At 42.6% G+C, this 21,356-nt stretch overlaps 1 protein-coding gene across 1 annotated transcript in view; it reads right to left on the bottom strand.

Annotated features, from left to right (window-relative positions):
• The window catches only part of LOC137334301 (zinc transporter ZIP12-like), a 52,562-nt gene extending 33,028 nt beyond the window's left edge, over positions 1 to 19,534 (bottom strand). The window contains exons 1-6 of the mRNA XM_067998983.1: positions 19,427 to 19,534; positions 17,766 to 18,091; positions 7,360 to 7,647; positions 6,388 to 6,595; positions 5,156 to 5,346; positions 1,089 to 1,266 (exon numbers count right to left, since the gene is read on the bottom strand). Coding sequence (XP_067855084.1) covers positions 1,089 to 1,266; positions 5,156 to 5,346; positions 6,388 to 6,595; positions 7,360 to 7,647; positions 17,766 to 18,026 — 1,126 coding nt within the window. The 5' untranslated portion in view covers positions 18,027 to 18,091; positions 19,427 to 19,534. The remainder of the gene's footprint in view (positions 1 to 1,088; positions 1,267 to 5,155; positions 5,347 to 6,387; positions 6,596 to 7,359; positions 7,648 to 17,765; positions 18,092 to 19,426) is intronic.
• Positions 19,535 to 21,356: the final 1,822 nt, after the last annotated feature.

Genomic DNA, 21,356 nt, shown 5'->3' with positions numbered 1-21,356 from the left:
TGTGGAGATGCCGGTGATGGACTGGGGTTGACAAATGTAAGGAATCTTACAACACTAGGTTATAGTCCAACTGTTTTATTTGAAAATCACAAGCTTTCGGAGGCTTTCTCCTTCGTCAGGTGAGTGTGGGATCCCACACTCACCTGACGAAGAAGAAAGCCTCCGAAAGCTTGTGATTTTCAAATAAAATAGTTGGACTATAACCTGGTGTTGTAAGATTCCTTACATTTTATAAAGTAGTAGACTATTATCCACAGCTATACTTCTAACATTACAGTATTTTTCACCACTGCCGTACTAGGGCATTTATACAGTTGAGTCTGATTCGAATTTGCTGCAATTTTTCTTCAAGTTAAATGTCTATAGCTGAAATGTTCTGGAAAATGTGTCCAAATCATAATTTGTACACAATTACAGACAACTTCATTTTAGCAGATATACAAAAATATTATAAATTGGGACTGATATGTTGTTTCTGAGTAATATATGCAAATAAATAAATAAAGTGCATCGATGCATTTAAGTGGAAGCTAGATAGAGACATGAGGGAAAGAGGAACAGATGGTTATGCTGATAGAGTTAGATGAAGAAGGGTGGGAGGAGGCTCGTGTAGAGCATGAACACCAGCATAGGCCAGTTAGGCCGAATGGCCTGTTTCTGTGCTGTACATTCTATGTAAATTTTAATGATGGAATCTTATTTTTCAGTATCTTCAGGTTGACGCACAGTGAGCTGCAACAGGTTTAACTGTCAATAAATTTGATAGGCTGATAGTATGATTGGATGCTTTGAAATTTTGGTTTGGGGTTATTATTGCTCGTAGTTTGCCCCTTACTGGGAAAATAATAGAAATCCATTCTAAGGGAAGGGACCCTGTAATCCCAGATGTCTCAGAAATACTCATTCTTTTCACTGAGAGATGTGTGGGAAAAGATTTCAAATTAATCTGTGGATGACTGGCGGAGAGCATAATTGCAAAGAATGTGACAAACTTAGTGCCTAGTAACCCTACAAGGCACATAGTACGGTATTGATTCTGCCATTGTAGAGTTGCCAGTTACAAAACCATGTTATTCAGTATGACTTACTCTCAGTGTTAGTTGGCAGGACAACGGAGTGTGCATATTCCCATTCACTGTGTTGACAAGCTCCACTAAGCAGCTGCTGAATAATTGCTGGGCTGATCTGGTTGAAGTGTTCTTTTGAAATAGCAGAATCACTGCCATTTAGGAAGATTCCCACTAGCTGGTCAGCAGAAAAGCAAACCTAGTTGAGGGGACATGACAATCAATTTATCTGAGGTTGAACGTTGTTTAAAACAAGCCATAAGTTTCAATAGGTACACAGAAATTAATAACCCATGCATAATGTGCACAAATCACTTTTGTGTCAGGCCCACTGTACAGAACCAAATAACCATATATCATGGCCTAGTAATCACGTATGGTAGATAAGCACAGTTAAACCCTGGTTATTGAGCCTTGACCTTTACACAGCTAGGGAGGGATTTTAACCCTATCCACTCTGCAGAAACTGGGTGGGTCGGCAGTTAAAATACCTCAAGTTACTTACCCGTTGGAAAGCTGCCCACCCAAAGCCTGCAAAGTCTTCATTTACATGCTAATTGGGGTCCAATGGCACCATCCTGGACTCAAATAGGGGTGGGTCAGGTCATGCACTTTGGGTGCATTCTGTCTCATTTACACCCAGGCTAGTCCTGGGGAGGGGGGTTGGAGGAAAATCAGCCCAAAGAGTTGCATCCTAATTAGAGGGGACCACACCCTCATTAAAAAAAGACTGGTATCTATTTTCCATTTTTAATTTTTCCTAATTAATTAAAACAGTATTAAATGTAGAACCATTTAAATATTACAGCAAACAAATATAGGAGGGCACAGTAGCAGAAGACAAAATTTGTCCCTAAAATGTAATTCTGTGGGAAAATGAGTCTCCTCATTATTGTTTTCCCCTTGTTCAGCACTGTGCTGCAGCATGTTTAGAGCTCCATTGTACAATTGCCAATGCATCGGAATAATGAGAAATGGATTCACACCATGGTCTCTCATCCTGCTGAGTCGCTGATCTCATTTTTGCTGCTGTGGGGAAACGCTAAGCAGAAGCACAGACTTCAATGGCATTCAAACCATCTGTGCAAACAGGCCAACCCATAAAACTGGCAAAAGCTGGCCAACAACTTCCAAAAATGCTGATAACTCAAGAGTGGCCTGCCATTTGAAAACAAGTTGTTACACAGGCTTTGTAACTTAAGTGGTTGGTATACACAACATTCCTTCAGTTGTATTGGACAAAACAAATAGTAAGATCATGAAAGCCTGAAGAGGAAATCCAAATGTTGATGACATAGAATTGGAGATGTATTTCCAGTGGGCCCCAAGGCCATGTTCCTCCAGAAAACTATGCATTCTGATTAATTTTAAGCACTTTTATACTTCATAATGCATATATTTTTAATCTAAAAAAAATTGAAAAACAAAAGTAACATTTCAGAATTTTCAATAGATCAACCAGCCTGTTACTTCGCCAAAATGATCTCAACAGTCACTCTCCCACATCCAACCCACCACTACTTTAGTTCATAAAGGCATTCTAAAATGGGCACATCGAGGCATTCCATCCCTCTGAACCCAGTTTACAGAGACGCTGTGTCCCATCCAACTCTGCACATTTTCACAGAAACGTGGAGGTGAAATTGCTTGAGGCCCATTTTAAGGAGCGCACGTCTCAAACATGATGCCCGAGGTCTGAATAAAAATTGGGCCTCAGGCCTCATTGATGTTAATTGCCTGAGCTACCAGTGCCTGTCGTGCCTCCATAGGCAGCTCACCCATTTTAAATCGATGAATTTCGGGCCACTTGCCTCACCGGCAGCAGCCCGAAGGTAGTTTCCGGGAGGGGCAATGGGGAGGTGGTTGCCGATCAAGTTATTGTCGACTCAGGCGAGCACTCCTGCTCCTTCTGGATCCACAGGAACTTTGAAACAAAAATTTTAAACTGACCTTTCGGTGGTGACCACTGCTTAGGCCACAACAGCCGTGAAGGATCCTGAGAAGCAGGCCTGGTACCTATGTTGCGCCCATTATACACCTGTAAAATGGGCGGAATGAAGTTTAATTTCTACCCAATTCTCTTCTCGTAGCCTCCCAGTTCATAGTGGCACTCTTCTTCCTCTCCCTGTTAATTCAACCTCGCTCACTTCTTCTCACCTAACCAAGCTCAGCTGGAATTGACGTTCCCCTCCCCCAGTTCAAGCTGGCAATCTTAATCCCCACTCCCTCTCAGCTAATGTTGGCACTTTCCGTCCTCCCCACCCCAAAGGATTACTCCCAGTTTCTCACCCTTCCCCCACAAAGTGCTGCTCCCACCTGCTCCCCTCTTCCCCCCAAAAGCATTGCTTACAGTTTCTGCCACTCCCCTTCGTTAACATTAATTTCTCCTTCCCTCTATTTCCATTCATTTTCCTCCCTTCACGGCCGTCCATTCCCACCTTTCATCACCATCTATCTTTGCTCCGCTGTTATCCACTCTCCCCCTCTTTCACAAGCATCTATTTTATTCTTTTTCACTGCTGTCCATTCTACCTCTATTTCACATTCTCACCTTCCCATTTCAGTGCCATTCATTCCCCTCCCCGCCCACTCCTATCTGGTGTCTGGAACAGGTCCCTGTCTACTCTCTCAACCATTCTGCGATTGCAGCTCCTGAATACTGTAAGCAGGAATTTCACAGGACACAGGAGCGGGGTCTGGGGTGTTGATGGATATCGCTGTGTGGCAACAGTAAAGAAATCTAAATGGATCGTGGGATGTACAACCAGAGGGGGAGAGCATAAATCCCAGGAGATGATAATGAGTCTGTACAAAATAGAAAGACTTGATTTATATAATGCCTTTCACAACCTCAGGACATCTCCAGGCTTCAAAGCCAATGGAGTATTTTGAAGTGTAGACACTGTTGCAATGTAGGGAAAGACACTGGCATGACCGCAGCTGGATTAGTGTGTACAATTCTGATCATTGTGCCACAGCAAGGATATCCGGGCATTAGAGGCATTGGAGAAAGGGCAGCCTAACTGATGTGTAGCTTAAGGCATCCAAGCTATGAAGAAAGGTTGACAAGCCTGGGATTGTTTAACTCTGGAGAAGAGATGGCTCAGAGGAGATATTATTCAAACACTCAGGATTCTTAAGGGAATAGATAAATTGAATATGTTCAAGATTGTCAAAAACACTAGAACCAAGCAAGGCAGGCTCAAGATTACAAGATGGACAGTTTGGATTTAACGACGTTCCACAGAAAATGGTGAACGTGAAGAATGGACAGCCTAGGGACGTAGTGGAGATGGACAGTGCGGAAAAATTTAAAGAAGAATTTGATAGATATTTGAAGGAGTGGCCGATTGTGAGGTATTAGTTTCGTGGGGCCAGCCAGTTGAACTGCATAGTCTTTACCAGTTGTATACTTTCCAATGTTCCCAATGAGTGCGATGGAATACTCTCCACTTGCCTGGATGAGTGCAGCTCCAACAACACTCAAGAAGCTCGACACCATCCAGGACAAAGCAGCCCGCTTGATTGGCACCCCATCCACCACACTAAACATTCACCCCCTTCACCACCGGCGCACTGTGGCTGCAGTGTGTACCATCCACAGGATGCACTGCAGCAACTCGCCAAGGCTTCTTCGACAGCACCTCCCAAACCCACGACCTCTACCACCTAGAAGGACAAGAGCAGCAAGCACATGGGAACAACACCACCTGCACATTCCCCTCCAAGTCACACACCATCCTGACTTGGAAATATATCGCCGTTCCTTCATCATCGCTGGTCAAAATCCTGGAACTCCCTTCCCAACAGCACTGTGGGAGAACCTTCACCACACGGACTGCAGCGGTTCAAGAAGGCGGCTCACCACCACCTTCTCAAGGGCAATTAGGGATGGGCAATAAATGCTGGCCTTGCCAGCGACGCCCACATTCCATGAACGAATAAAAAAAATACATTATTATAGTCAACTAATAATACTAATTATAATATACAATCATATGTAATAACATAGAAAAACAGGGGAAATTAGACTGTAGAGTGACACCACTAAGACATCTGCTAAAGGAAAAATAGTTAGTTCAGTTTACCTTTGTCCATGTGAATCTATCATCATCATGTATGTGATCACAATCATGATGGTCTTGGTTTTGCTTGTTTGCAAAGTGTAGATGGCCGGAGCCTTTGAACTCCTTCTTTGTGCTTCTGTTATTCTTGTGATCACGCGAGCGTGATTCAAAATATCTTCCCAAACCCAGCTGATTAAGGAGATGACTCAGGTCTGAATGTAAGAAGTAAATAGAAAGTGCTAATAAGCCATTTAGCCCTTCATAGACCACATACAGTTAGCCTATCAGGAACTGTACCCAATCCATTCCATCTTCTGAAGCAGCTAAAATTTCCAAAGAGATAGAGGGGTCTATTTTGACCTTTGGGTGCGCTGCTCGTGAGCCCAATCCAGCAACAATTTTGAGGCTACGGCCTTATTTAAATCTGGCAGACAGACTGCAGGGTGCCAAACAGATATCCCAATACAGCTCAATTGAGGCATCAAATTCGGCCCGGTGCAACCTCGTAGATGGTCGGGGTCCGGGGGCGGTAGCGGCCCAGATTATTTTTGTGGGCCCCGCACCGTAAAGGCTTCGACTAGTTCTAATCTAATATAGCAATCGGGTCCTATATATGTCATATTAATAGGGGCCTATCACCTGAAACAGGCGGGTGCTTTGGACACCCGGCGGTAGGCCCCTTTCAAAATGGAGCTGTCCGCATCGCCGGTGTTAACGGGTCAGTAAGGGTACCAACCCTGTTTTGATGCCATTAGTCTCCCGGTAACGCCAGGCGAAAGCAGTCAAAATCGACCCCAGAGTGTTGTCCTTTTTTTTGTAGTTATTCAAGTGTAACTGTAAGCTATGTATTAGATACAGTAGTATAATGGTTATTGAAGTGGACCATTAAACGAGAGTTGAAAATTCACCATCTCACCAGAGCAATTTGTGGAATTGAATTCAATAAATGTGCTAAATTGTGGGCTAGATAAATGACCATGAAAGCTACTTATACTACAAAAACAAAGTCCTGCTTTAAGCTGGGTCTGGCAAGAATTTGTGCCTTGTAAAGGCCGAGGTAAAATCGGGGCAGGCATCCAATACGATGGTGATTATTATATCTTTAAATCTCTTCATTATCACAGTTATTGTTAGACAGATTCCAACAACTTCCAATACTGTCCGTTTTTTCATTTACATGACAATAATATTCTTTTAACTTACAGAGTATTATCACAGTATATTTTCAGTGCTCCTTTGATTAGTTGACATACCTGCAATACTTATACTACTTGTACTGTTTAGAGATCTGAAAATATATTCGGTGAAAAAGCTTGTGTTGGGTAAACTTGAGCTTCCAATACAGAATCCTTGCAGAATGGAAGTAATGATTGCACCAGCCAGTCGAGGGGCAGTATTTTCATCAGCACCTAGTGGATCGACTATGCCAGCTTCTTCCTCCAGCCAGACAGCATCAATACACTAGGAAATAAAAAGTCTGCATTTTCTTGTTGTGCTTTCATATTTGGAAAAACTCATAAATGTATTGCAATTTTAAAAAAAACACATTTTAACAGTTCAACAATTCCAAAAAAATGTATATTTTTAAAACTTGGGTAAGAACAGCAGTTCTGGGTGATACAGTCAATTGGGGAATTGCTTTCTTATCTCTGGGAAGTGGGTTCAAATCTGGACAGAACATAGAATTAAAGCCTCTTTTGTCTGTAAGGTGCTATGTGGACTGAGTTTGGGTTCTCAATCCATTTCCTAGTGGGTATGGGCCCCCAATATGAAACTGCTCCGAACTTGACACTAAATTGGAAATCTCTGAGAAGTCTCTTGTGTGTGAAACAGAAAAACATCACACTGCTGCACTAAGGGATTATTTTCTGAGACACATTGTTGATATGCTATATCTGACCCATCCAAGCTAAATACTGATACTTTAATGGAGTGCAATTGGTCTTTGGCAGTAGCACAAAATGGGTGATAACAAACCGGCAGTCCGTTTTTCCATTTTTGCTCTCAATGGAAAAATGAATAGGGCTCGGTGTAAAACAGGCTACCGATTCACTATTGATCATTTTGCACTACTACTGAAGACCAATTTCACTCCCTAAGTACTCAAAATGAGACGTGTTGCATTTCCCAGCACTAACACCTTGATAAGGACAAAATTCACATCTTTTTGAAAACAGAATATCTACTGTTCGCATTGTTTTAAGAAAAAACAAAATCTCACACACCTGACTCCAGGAGGGAACTGTATAATGCTCTTGAATGATTTCCAAAATTTTGCCGATTTCATCATGGGAGAGATGATTTAAGTCTTGATCTGGTTTTAAACTTAAAATCCCATTGAGATAGAATCTGTAGTTTTTAACTTTTGGAGGAACATTTGAAGTGCAGACGTCTTTCATATAAATGATATAATAAAGAAGAAGAACAGAAAGCCTGTGAAAGGCATCCTCATGTAGATGGTGTTCCTCGCTATCTTCCTCTACAATTGAAAGGAGAAACTCTGGCGAAAGGCACTGTAATTAAAGCACAGTTTAATTTGAATAATTCTATGTCTTGGCACCATGAATTGAAGGTAATTATACACATCACTGGTGTATATAATATAGATTGGTCCAGAGGATAGATGCAGGAACTTTTGTGAATTCAAAACAAATCAAAGCAACTATTGAAAAATAATACAGTAGAGCAGCTTTGAAAATTTGTAGCAAAATATTAAATAAATATTAACAGCAGATCACCCATAATATTTCTTATTGATAAAAACTTTTTAAAAATGAGAACATAAATAAATTCCTCATCCTCTGCAGGTAGATAAATAAAGAAATAGATCTGTGCCCCTCATTTATAGGGAGGAGGAAAGCTTGATAGTGAGGGGGAAAGCTGTAGACTGCTGGAAGATATCGATGGACTGGTCAGGTGGGCAGAAAAATGACAAATGGAATTCAATCCAGAGAAGTGTGAGGTAATGCATTTGGGGAGAGCAAACAAGGCAAGGGAATACACAATAAATGGGAGGATGCTGAGAGGTGTAGAGGAACAAAGGGACCTTGGAGTGCATGTCTACAGACCCCTGAAGGTAGCGGGACAGGTAGATAAGGTGGTTAAAAAGGCATACGGGATATTTTCCTTTATTAGCTGAAGCACAGAATATAAGAGCAGGGAGGTTATGCTAGAACTGTATAAAACATTGGCTAGGCCACAGCTTGAGTACTGCGTACAGTTCTGGTCACCACATTACAGGAAAGATGTGATTGTACTAGAGAGGGTACAGAGGAGATTTACGAGGATGCTGCCAGGGCTAAAGAATTTTAGCTAAGATGACAGATTGGATAGGCTGGGGTGTTTTCTTTGGAACAAAGGAGACTGAGGGGAGATTTAATTGAGGTGTATAAAATTATGATGGGACTAGATAGAGTGGATAGGGAGGACCTATTTCCCTTAGCAGAGGGGTCAGTGACCAGGGGACATAGATTTAAAGTAAGTGGTAGAAGGATTAGAGAGGAGCTGAGGAGAATTTTTTTCACCCAGAGGGTGGTGGGGGTCTGGAACTCACTGACTGGAAGGGTGGTAGAGGATGAAACCTTCGACTCATTTAAAAAGTACTTGGATGAGCACTTGAAGTGCTGTAACCTAGTGTTGGAAAGTGGGATTAAGCTGGATAGCTCTTTTTCGGCCGGCACAGACACGATGGGCCGAATGGCCTCCTCTGTGCCGTAACTTTCTATGATTCTATGATTTATCACAGTTAAATAAAGTATTAAATCTCTGCTGCTCATCAGCTTCTGGTACTCATAATGTGATCATTACAAATAGAATGGATGAGCATGGAAAACATAACCATACATAATGTATAAGATTACATGAAATATATGAATTGTTAATTCTAAATATACCCAATTATAAATATATATATAACATAGAAACATAAAAAATAGGAGCAAGAATAGGCCATTCGGCCCTTCGAGTCTGCTCCGCCATTCAATATGATCATGGCTGGTCCTCTATCTCAATGCCATATTCCCGCTCTCTCCCTGTATCCCTTAATGCCTTTTGTGTCTAGAAATTAATCTAGCTCCTTCTTAAATATATTCAGTGACTTGGCCTCCACAGCCTTCTGTGGTAGAGAATTCCATAGGTTCACCACCTTCTGAGTGAAGAAATTTCTCCTCATCTCAGTCCTAAATGTCCTACCCCGTATCCTGAGACTGTGACCCCTCGTTCTAGACCCCCCAGCCAGGGGAAACATCCTCCCTGCATCCAGTCTGTCTAGCCCTGTCAGAATTTTATACGTTTCAATGAGAGCCCCTCTCATTCTTCTAAACTCGAGTGAATACAGGCCGAGTCGACCAAATCTCTCTTCATATGACAGTCCAGCCATCTTAGGAATCAGTCGCTGCCCTCTACCTCTATGGCAATTGTATCCTTTCTTAGGTAAGGAGACCAAAACTGCACACAATACTCCAGATGTGGTCTCACCAAGGCTCTGTATAATTGCATATGTAAGGAATCTTACAACACCAGGTTATAGTCGAACAGTTTTATTTGAAAATCACAAGCTTTCGGAGCTTACCTCCTTCATCACCTGACGAAGGAGGTAAGCTCCGAAAGCTTGTGATTTTCAGATAAAACTGTTCGACTATAACCTGGTGTTGTAAGATTCCTTATATTTGTCCACCCCAGTCCATCACCGGCATCTCCACATCCTGTATAATTGCAGTAAGACATCCTTACTCCTATACTCAAATCCTCTTGCAATGAAGGCCAACATACCATTTGCCTTCCTAACTGCTTGTTGCACCTGCATGTTTGCTTTCAGTGACTGGTGTGCAAGGGCACCCAGGTCCCTTTGTACCTCAACATTCCCCAATCTATAATACTCTGCCTTTCTGATTTTCCTTCCGAAGTGGATAACTTCGCATTTATCCACATTATACTGCATCTGCCGTGTATTTGCCCACTCACTCAACTTGTCTAAATCGCCTTGAAGCCTCTTTGCATCCTCCTCACAACTCATGATCCCACCTAGTTTTGTGTCATCGGCAAACTTGGAAATATTACATTTGGTTCCCTCATCCAAATCATTGATCTATATTGTGAATAGCTGGGGCCCAAGCACTGATCCCTGCGGTACTTTTATATAAAACCATATAATTGTAATAAAATTAATATAAATATATATGGAATTGTAAGTACTGTAATATTTGTTAAAAAGAATATCTTTGAATATGTATATGCATATTTAATTATAAATAGAGATGTATGAAGTGCTTAAAATATAGGGTAGATTTTACAAGTTTATCTTTGTGGTAAATTCCCGGCACGGAATTCTCCTCTTATATAAAACAACATGCTTTTCAAGCCATTTTAAAATGTTCTTTACACTCTGTACTAGTGATCTTGTCCTGCACAAATATACATTTGATTTTTTTTCAGTATAGGAGTACATCTTTTACTGTAACTGTTAATTTGCAAGGCAGGATGTCACAAGGATGCAGATAGTGCAGTGAAGTGACGGCCTAGATTATGTGCTTAAGTCTGTTGAACTCACAACTTTTTGACTTGAGTTCAGACTTCTACCAACTGAACCAAGCTGACATTTGGCAGTTAATAAGATCAGGCAGCAATCATGCAGATGAAATATTAGCATCAGAAAAAATGTGCATTTTCTGTTTCTTATGTGTAAATCCAGTGATCCAATTTAATGGTCTTGTGAATAAATGGTCTCATTGCTTCTTATTAACCAATAAAAATTGCATCTGAATCAAGTCATTGGTATAATGTTTAAAATGCATGACAACCCCAGACTTAAAGGAAAGTATAAGATGATTTTTTTTTATTATTCGTTCATGGGATGTGGGCATCGCTGGCAAAGTCAGCATTTATTGCCCATCCCTAATTGCCCTTGAGATGCGTTCTAATTAAAGACTTCCCCCTTTCTACATAAGAAAAACATAATAAGCTGGAGGATCTCAGATGGCGTTGCTCATAGTCATTGAGAGAAGGTTAGTAATGATAGCTTTTCTTGCTTGCCTAGTTACAAGTGCATATTTGAGCCCATCAGCACAGTTAACTGGTCAGATAGTGCTCATTTAAGGCAATCATAAATGTGTGATGGATGACTTATGATGCTGTGAACAACCTGGGTGTAATGTACAGGTTTAAAGTGTGACATATGCTGAGCAAAATACTTCTAATTATATGAGTAGATGCAAATATTACTGAAATACCATTGAATTTCTTGTCCATAGAGATACAACAACTTGCATTCATATAGCACCTTTAACATAGGGAAATGTCCCAAGGCACTTCACAGAAGCATAATCAGACAAAAATTGACACCGAATCAAAGAAGCATATATTAGGAGGGGTGACTAAATGCTTGATCAAAGAGGTAGGTTTTAAGGAGGGTCTTGAAGGAGGAGAGAGAGATGGAGAGGAAGTGGTTTAGGGAAGGAATTCCAGAGCTTAGGGCCTAGACAACTGAAGGCACGGCCACCAATTGTGGGGCAAAGGGAGTGGGGGATGCTTAAGAGGCCAGAGTTGGAGGAACACAGAGTTCCCAAAGGGTTGTAGGGCTGGAGGAGGTTACAGAGATAGGGAGGGGCAAGCATTGGAGGGATTTGAACACAAGAATGAAAATTTTAAATCTGAGGCATTGGTGGGGAGTTGTGATTGAAGAAAATGGGAGAATTAGTGCTATTGAGTATGTGTTCCCTTCAGGTACTGCTCTCTACAGATAACGCTGGATCTGTGAATTCACTGATGAACAAAACATATAATGAAATTTGGCAGTTTACTGGAAAATAAACCAGCAGTTAATTGGGCTTTTATTATGCATTCTGTAGTTTATTTTTCAGTTAATTATTGAGTCCTAATTGTTTTGTCTATGCAATCTGTTTCCAGAGGCATGATTTTAACTCGGAAAAAAGGGTGGGTCGGGGGCGGGGTGGGGTAGTAAAAATTTAAAAAATCTAAAACCCACCCCAACCCGCCTCCAACCTACCCATTTCTGGTTTTAACGGAGGCAGGATGAGGGACGGGCAACCAACCCACTCTCAGGAGGCAGGTTAGTCACTAAAAGCTTTCAAGGAGGCTGCGGGCCTCTATTTTAACAGATTTTTTTGTTTTTAATCCCTAGGGGCTGGGATTCCCGGGTTTTCTTCTTCACGCCACTTGAGATGAGGCGACAAGGCACGAAACTGTGGGTAAGTGTCTTTGTAGCACAGCTTATGGGCCAAAGGAGCAGGGTGCTTCCCCCAGGCCCAACAAGCCTACCTGCAGTGACACCCCCCCCCATGATCTCTGACCCACCCCCCATGATCTCCAACCTTTCTCACGATCTGACTCCCCCACCCGTGATCTCCAACCCTCCCCACGATCTCCAACCCTCCCCACGAACTTCGACCCCCACACGATCTCCGTCCCCCCCACGATCTCCAACCCCCCCCCGATGACCCCCGATGACAGAGCACCCCGATGACTCCCGACCCCCCCATGACCCCTATGAATCCCAGCCCCAACCCCCCCATGACTTCCGATCCCAACCCACCCCATGACCTCCGATGACCCTGATGACTGAGCCCCCCTGATGACCCCCAATGACTGAGCCCCCCCAATGACTGAGCCCCCCGATGACACCCAACGACTGAGCCTCCGATGACTGAGCACCACGATGACTCCCGAACCCCCCATGACTCCCGACCCCGACCCCTCCATGATCCCCGATGACTCCTGACCCCGATGACTCCCGACTCCTACTGCCCGATGACTCTTGAGCCCGACCCCCCCATGACCCCGATGACTCTCTAGCCCGACCCCCCCATGACCCCGATGACTCTTGATCCCAACCCCCCCAATGATCCCCAATGACTCTCGAGCCTGTCCCCGATGACCTCCGACCCCCCCGATGACTCTCGATGACTCATGCTCCTGACCCCCCCCCCCGCCATTTAAGATTTACCTGCTCGCATCCTCTTCCATGTCAGGCAGGCAATTGTCAAAAAAAAATTATAAATGTCCTTATGTTAAAATTGTAAGGACATCTGAGAAACTTGTACTTCCGGGTTTCCTGTCAGGAATCCCCCACCCCGCCCCCCACCCTGCCGTCTTCCCGGCTTGGAGTTAAAATTTTGCCCCATGTGTCTCACAGTAAAAATGAAGCAATTTATTTTATTGTTACTATTTCATAAAATCTCTCTTTTGGAAAAAATTAATAAAATGTTAATTGGATTAATATAAATTCCAGTTATCAGAGGATTTTACTTATTACTGTATTATATCCTAAAGAAACAGCATATCTGTATAGATTATAGATTTTTTAACAATGAAGATTTTCTAGCTGTCAATAATTTATTACTAATTAGGGCCACTATATCATTTCAGTGGGCTTTGGGTTAATAGACCCTACCTTGCATAATTTCACAGAACAATTTTAAATGATGGCTGCAGCCATTCTTGTATTGTCTCAGTGATTTGCAAACTATTAGCATTAATGGGGGTGAACTGGCCAATAAGGATTTATCTGCTTTCATGACTTACTAATCATGTAAATCGCCATTTAATAGGCACATATATTAGTTAAATATTCTTCCATCTAGCTGTGGTGAATGCACAGATGATTGCAGATTCTGTAAAGTAAGGCTCACTGACTGGGACCTGGATACACTCAATGATATTTGAATATGCAGCTGAATTAACAGCCACTCATAATATGGACATGAAATGTTACAACTTCATACTGCTAGCAGGCAACACTACATACACTGGAATCTCACATACACTGGAACATTACATACACTGGAATCCCACATACACTGGAATCTCACATACACTGGAACATTACATATACTGGATCACCACATACACTGGAACACCACATACACTGGAATCCCACATACACTGGAACATTGCATACACTGGAATCCCACATACACTGGAACATCACATACACTGGAATCCCACATACACTGGAACACCACATACACTGGATCACCACATACACTGGAATCCTACATACACTGGAATCCCACATACACTGGAATCCCACATACACTGGAATCCTACATACACTGGAACACCACATACACTGGAATCCTACATACACTGGAATCCCACATACACTGGAATCCCACATACACTGGAACACCACATACACTGGATCACCACATACACTGGAATCCCACATACACTGGAATCCTACATACACTGGAATCCCTCATACAGTGGAACACCACATACACTGGAATCCCACATACACTGGAATCCCACATACACTGGATCACCACATACACTGGAATCCTACATACACTGGAATCCCTCATACATTGGAACACCACATACACTGGAATCCCACATACACTGGAATCCCACATACACTGGAACACCACATACACTGGAATCCCACATACACTGGATCACCACATACACTGGAATCCTACATACACTGGAATCCCTCATACATTGGAACACCACATACACTGGAATCCCACATACACTGGAATCCCACATACACTGGAATCCCACATACATTGGAACAACACATACACTGGAATCCCACATACACTGGAACATCACATACACTGGAATCCCACATACACTGGAACACCACATACACTGGATCACCACATACACTGGAATCCCTCATACACTGGAATCCCACATACACTGGAATCCCACATACACTGGAATCCCTCATACACTGGAATCCCACATACACTGGAATCCCACATACACTGGAACACCACATACACTGGATCACCACATACACTGGAATCCCACATACACTGGAATCCTACATACACTGGAATCCCTCATACAGTGGAACACCACATACACTGGAATCCCACATACACTGGAATCCCACATACACTGGATCACCACATACACTGGAATCCTACATACACTGGAATCCCTCATACATTGGAACACCACATACACTGGAATCCCACATACACTGGAATCCCACATACACTGGAACACCACATACACTGGAATCCCACATACACTGGATCACCACATACACTGGAATCCTACATACACTGGAATCCCTCATACATTGGAACACCACATACACTGGAATCCCACATACACTGGAATCCCACATACACTGGAATCCCACATACACTGGAATCCCACATACATTGGAACAACACATACATTGCAATCTCACATACACTGGAACACCACATACACTGGATCACCACATACACTGAATCACCACATACACTGGAATCCCACATACATTGGAACACCACATACACCGGATCACCACATACACTGAATCACCACATACACTGGAATCCCACATACACCGGATCACCACATACACTGGAATCCCACATACACTGGAACACCACATACATTGGAACACCACATACACCGGATCACCACATACACTGGAACACCACATACATTGGAACACCACATACACTGGAATCCCACATACACTGGAACACCACATACACCGGATCACCACATACACCGGATCACCACATACATTGGAATTCCACATACACCGGATCACCACATACACTGGAACACCACATACACCGGATCACCACATACACCGGATCACCACATACACTGGAATTCCACATACACCGGATCACCACATACAGTGGAACACCACATACACCGGATCACCACATACACTGGATCACCAGTGGAACACCACATACACTGGAATCCCACATACACTGGATCACCACATACATTGGAACACCATATACACTGGATCACCACATACACCGGATCACCACATACTCTGAAGTCCCACATACAGGAACACCATATACACTGGAACATCATGCGCTCTCAACATGATAACCACTGATTCAGTAAATGAAGTTATGATATCTGAAGTGTATGCTGTAGTCTATCATTCATTCAGTGTGCTGAAAAGAAGCTTAATTTGTTCATTTGTTCTAAACTACAGCAAACTGACCTGAGGCAGTTGTGAGGCATTAAAGCAACTAGCAGTTCCATAACTGTAAATATGTGTGATAGGCTTTTATAGTACTGAATTGCAAACTAAACTCGAGGTTCTGTGCAATGAGACCCTCCCACATAGGTTTCACTGGCTGTATTGGTTCACGTGCTGCTGATGGCTACTAATGAGCTCATTCTGTGCAGATGAAAACTCTGCTTTACTATTCACTTCTGCCAGTGCTGTGGGGAAATGCTGACATCTTGCTCTTCTTTTGCATCACTAGTTCACAGGTCTGAGTGTGAGTACATGGCTAAACTTGCTTTGTTAGCCCAAGCTGTGCATTTCTGGAATATTCTATGCAGATTGGCCTTTAATGTGCCCTCAACAATCCTTAAGAAGCGAATTTTTTTTGGCTCATTTCTATTAAGACATTTTGCATAGAAGTTACGGTGAAAATAGTAATACCAAAATTTCTTTCTAATGGTTTTGCTCACCAGTTGAGTTGTGTCTGTTTCTATAATAAACTTAACCTGGAGGAGAAAATGTAGCTGCTTACTATTTCAACCTAGTAACCATGGGTATTAATCTTAGCAACAACTTTATTGTTATTTGCATATATAGAATATGTTTAATGTCACTTTAAAAAAGCTTTCAATATATTTTAACTACAGACACAAGCTATGAAAAGGAAACTTGCATGAGACAGCTTCTTTCTCTCACCCTTCTTATAAAAAGAAAGATTTCGGGAATATAGTGCTTTTCACATCCTCAGGATGCCCCAAAGTGCTTCACAGCGAACGAATTACTTTTGAAGTGTAGTCACTGTGTTTTGTGCACACAGCATTGAGTTGAATGACTAGTCAATCTTTTTGGTGGTGCTGGTTAAGAGAAGAATGTTGGCCAGAACATCAGGAGAACTCCCTGCTCTTCTTCAAAAAAAGTGCCATGGGATCTTTTAAATCTACATGAACAGACATTTGGGGCCTCGAGAATGCAGCGCCCCCTCAATACTGCACTGAAGTGGCAGTCTGGATTATGTGCTCAAATCTTGGAATGGGCTTGGACCATGTCGCTCCTGTTTTACACTCCCTCTGGGAAATTGGGAGCCGAGACCTGCTCCTCTCCGGATTCTTCAATAGCCGCTGTGGCCTGAACAGTGGTCGCCAATAAGAGGTGAGTTTTTAAATAAAGTAAAATAAAAATGTATCTGTGGAGTCAGGAGGAGCAGGAGTACTCCCCCATCTCCACAGAGTCCCGATGGATCTCCCCTCCACCCCCTCCCCCCACCCCCATTGCCGCTTCACACCCCTTCCCGGGACTTAGCTTTGGACTGCAGACGGTAAGGCAAGCAGCCCAATGTTCATCTTTTTAAAATAGGCAAGCTGTCTGTGGAAGTGCGACAGGCATCGTTAACTCGCCCAAATAATGTTAGTGAGGCCTGAGGCCCAATTTCAGGCCAGCCTTGGGCCTCCCAGTTGGGGTGCAGTCTGTGCGTGCCACCCGATTCAGGCCCAAAAACGGTCCTAAAGCATTTTCCCCCCACCCCACAAACTCAGCAGAAGGAGTGCTGCCACTCAGCCAAGCTGACACATTTTTTCAGCTTGTTGCCACCTTCTAAATTATTGACATGACTGCCAAATTACACAAAGTTTACTGTAGCTAATTGTTTCTCTGAGCATTGGAAAAGTTTAAGATATAACCCACCTTGTCACATTGGTCCTCCGTGCTAGCTATTCTTTCTGTGCACTGTACTCGATCCCATAGCTTTTGAATCAGAGAGCTGGTTTGATTCTTGGGAAACGCAACGTGGTCATTCAGAGACAAAGTATGTAGAAATTCCCTCAGGTACCCATGTGTGTGATGATCAGTCTGGCTGTCCTCGTTGGCCTGTCCTTTGATGATGTAAATGCTCACTGTGCTGGCATAGAAAATCCAGACAATAAAAGGCAATTTCCAGAGCAGCATATTCTTCCTTTCTCTATTCTTATTTCTCTTTCTTGGGTCTCTTTCTCCTCATGTAGTTCTCAAATCTAGAGAAAGGGAAAGTCTTCACTTAAGGCAACTAAGCAAGAGCCAAAATGAAGCGTAATTACTTTTATGGCCAAGCTGCTGTTCACCAACTCTATCGTTTAACGTTGAACAAGTTTCCATTGTATCACCCATTTATTGCTCAATAGAACATTTTTCACTTGAAATATATTTTTGGAGGGTGTTTACTCCTAATCTGAGATCTTTGACTGTTCAGATCTGGTATCTCATTTTCTGGCATAAAATTTACCTTTAGCAAATAGTGAAATAATTAAAAGAAGATGGTGGTGATATTTCATTTTTTATTAAACCAGATTGTGTTGAATCATATATGAAACTATTGATCTAATATTTCTTTTTAAATTTGATGCCTCATAGCTTTTTTCCTGCTTTTATTAACACTGCATATTGTTTTGCATCATTACGCCAAGTTTTCAATTTTGAACAAATCAGTTCAAAATCTCCATGTATAATTCAGGTCAAAAGTGTTCACTAAAATCATAGCTGATTGTCAACAAAGCCTAGTTATGTAGATGGTGTCGTTCCAAAATGAAGTGTTAAATGCTGCTGTATTTACTCTTCTACTGAGGGCAAACAATTCCATCATCCTGGTGGAAAGCTTCAGATTTATTTCTTGATGAATAATATTGTGTACAGTCAGAGACATATTTAGGTCAAGGGTCTGAGTGGAGGCAACGCAATAATTAATAAAGGAATTTTTTTTTCCACGTTCTCACTGATTTTCTGGCTCTTCTATTCCCTTTGTTTGTTCTTTGTCGCATTATCTTTCTCTTTTCTTTTGCTTTCCTACCCCACTATTCCAATTGTAGCTGGGTACTGGTCAGTTATGCACTGTTTCTGTAATGCAGTGAGGGCTGTTCCAAATTGGGAGTCAGGAACCAACTTCCAGTTCCCACATATAATGCTGTAGTTCCTTTTGAAGAACAATGAAACACCACACACAAGTTTATTTAGTCCATTTTTGAACACGTTTGCAACTATTTCAGTTGTAGTGCATTTAATATCTAGCGTGCGAGAGGGGACTGGGAAAACATTAAGAAAACAAGCAAGCAATAGAGAAGCTCAATAAGCCCATGTTAAAGAAAGAAAACATGAGTAAACGAAAGCAAAACAAACAAGAAACGTAGAGTGAAAGAGAGTCAAATGCATATATAGGAAGAAAAGACTGTGGAAACAAAAAGATAGAGACAGAGAAAGACCGACCACTTTGTGAGGCAATGATCTGGTGCCCCCTGAAGCTTTGACCTAAATACGCCACTGTTAACATTGTTAGTAATCCATCGGTCAATTGGTTATACATCATAAGATCTTTTTACCTTTCAACTGAATGTACAGATTTCTTCTTCCGATCTAAGAGCTTTAATGTCTTCCTTAGCCTTCGGTCTTATTAGTGAGAATTGGATAACAGTTGAGAGATTAGCAGCCACTACTCAAAGTGTTCTTGTTGCCATGGAGACACTTGGATTTATTTCTGTATTGAGAGTACTTCAGTATATGTGTGTGTGGGAGGGGGAGGGGGAGTGGGAGGGAGATGTGGTAAGAATGGGGTTCTGAAGGCCAGTTATTTTCTCATCAATATCTTCGCAGATCACCTTGGGAATAATTAATCATCCGTAACTTTTTGTGTGCACAGTACACAAAAATACATCTTGATGTTTAACTGTTAATTCTTTGTCCTAACTGTCTGTTTCTTAAGCACAACGCTATCCAGTTGAATCATTTTTTCTGTGAAGGCAAAAAGTTCGAACAAAGTCTAATTTTGGGGTACACTATAGAGGCTGGTAAAGGCTTCATACCTGTGATTTTTTTCACATGATTCCTTCTCAATGTTATCTGCACTGTGTGGATACAGGGGCCGATATTAAGTGCCTCTGCCTGGCATAAATGAGGCACTAGCAGCTTGAAAATGGTGATGTGTCACTTACTACCCTGGTAGTCATGATGTGGAGATGCCGGTGATGGACTGGGGTTGACAATTGTAAACAATTTTACAACACCAAGTTATAGTCCAGCAATTTTATTTTAAATTCACAAGCTTTCGGAGATTTTCTCCTTCCTCAGGCAAATGTTTCAAGATCTCCTTGAAGCCTACGCATTTATACATATTGAACAATAATACATGGTGTTTACAGACTGCCCCTGCAACTGCCCGTTGCCAAGGCAATCACCGTGTTCAGACAGAGAGGTGTTACCTGCAGAACCTCCGAATACACATTCAATAAAAAAACAAACAGGGAAAAAAAACAGAGAAAAAAAAACACAGAGAGAGGCAGAAACATCCGGAAGGCAGAGAGAGCCAGCAAATGACCCATTATATTAAAAACAGATAACATTTGTTCGCTGGTGGGGTAACGTGTAGCGTGACATGAACCCAAGATCCCGGTTGAGGCCGTCCTCATGGGTGCGGAACTTGGCTATCAATTTCTGCTCGACGATTTTGCGTTGTCGTGTGTCTCGAAGGCCGCCTTGGAGTACGCTTACCCGAAGGTCGGTGGATGAATGTCCATGACTGCTGAAGTGTTCCCCGACTGGGAGGGAACCCTCCTGTTTGGCGATTGTTGCGCGGTGTCCGTTCATCCGTTGTCGCAGCGTCTGCATGGTCTCGCCAATGTACCATGCTCTGGGGCATCCTTTCCTGCAACGTATGAGGTAGATAACGTTGGCTGAGTCACAGGAGTATGAACCATGCACCTGGTGGGTGGTGTCATCTCGTGTGATGGTGGTATCTGTGTCGATGATCTGGCATGTCTTGCAGAGGTTACCGTGGCAGGGTTGTGTGGCGTCGTGGACGCTGTTCTCTTGAAAGCTAGGTAGTTTGCTGCGAACGATGGTCTGTTTGAGGTTGGGTGGCTGTTTAAAGGCGAGTAGTGGAGGTGTGGGGATGGCCATAGCGAGGTGTTTGTCCTCATTAATGACATGTTGAAGGCTGCGGAGAACATGGCGTACTTCCCCGGAGCGGAGAAACTACGCCATGTTCTCCGCAGCCTTCAACATGTCATTAATGAGGACAAACACCTCGCTATGGCCATCCCCACACCTCCACTACTCGCCTTTAAACAGCCACCCAACCTCAAACAGACCATCGTTCGCAGCAAACTACCTAGCTTTCAAGAGAACAGCGTCCACGACGCCACACAACCCTGCCACGGTAACCTCTGCAAGACATGCCAGATCATCGACACAGATACCACCATCACACGAGATGACACCACCCACCAGGTGCATGGTTCATACTCCTGTGACTCA

Source organism: Heptranchias perlo, chromosome 2 (assembly GCF_035084215.1).
Source record: "Heptranchias perlo isolate sHepPer1 chromosome 2, sHepPer1.hap1, whole genome shotgun sequence".
Lineage (NCBI taxonomy): Eukaryota > Metazoa > Chordata > Chondrichthyes > Hexanchiformes > Hexanchidae > Heptranchias > Heptranchias perlo.
This window is presented reverse-complemented; position numbering and strand designations above follow the sequence as displayed.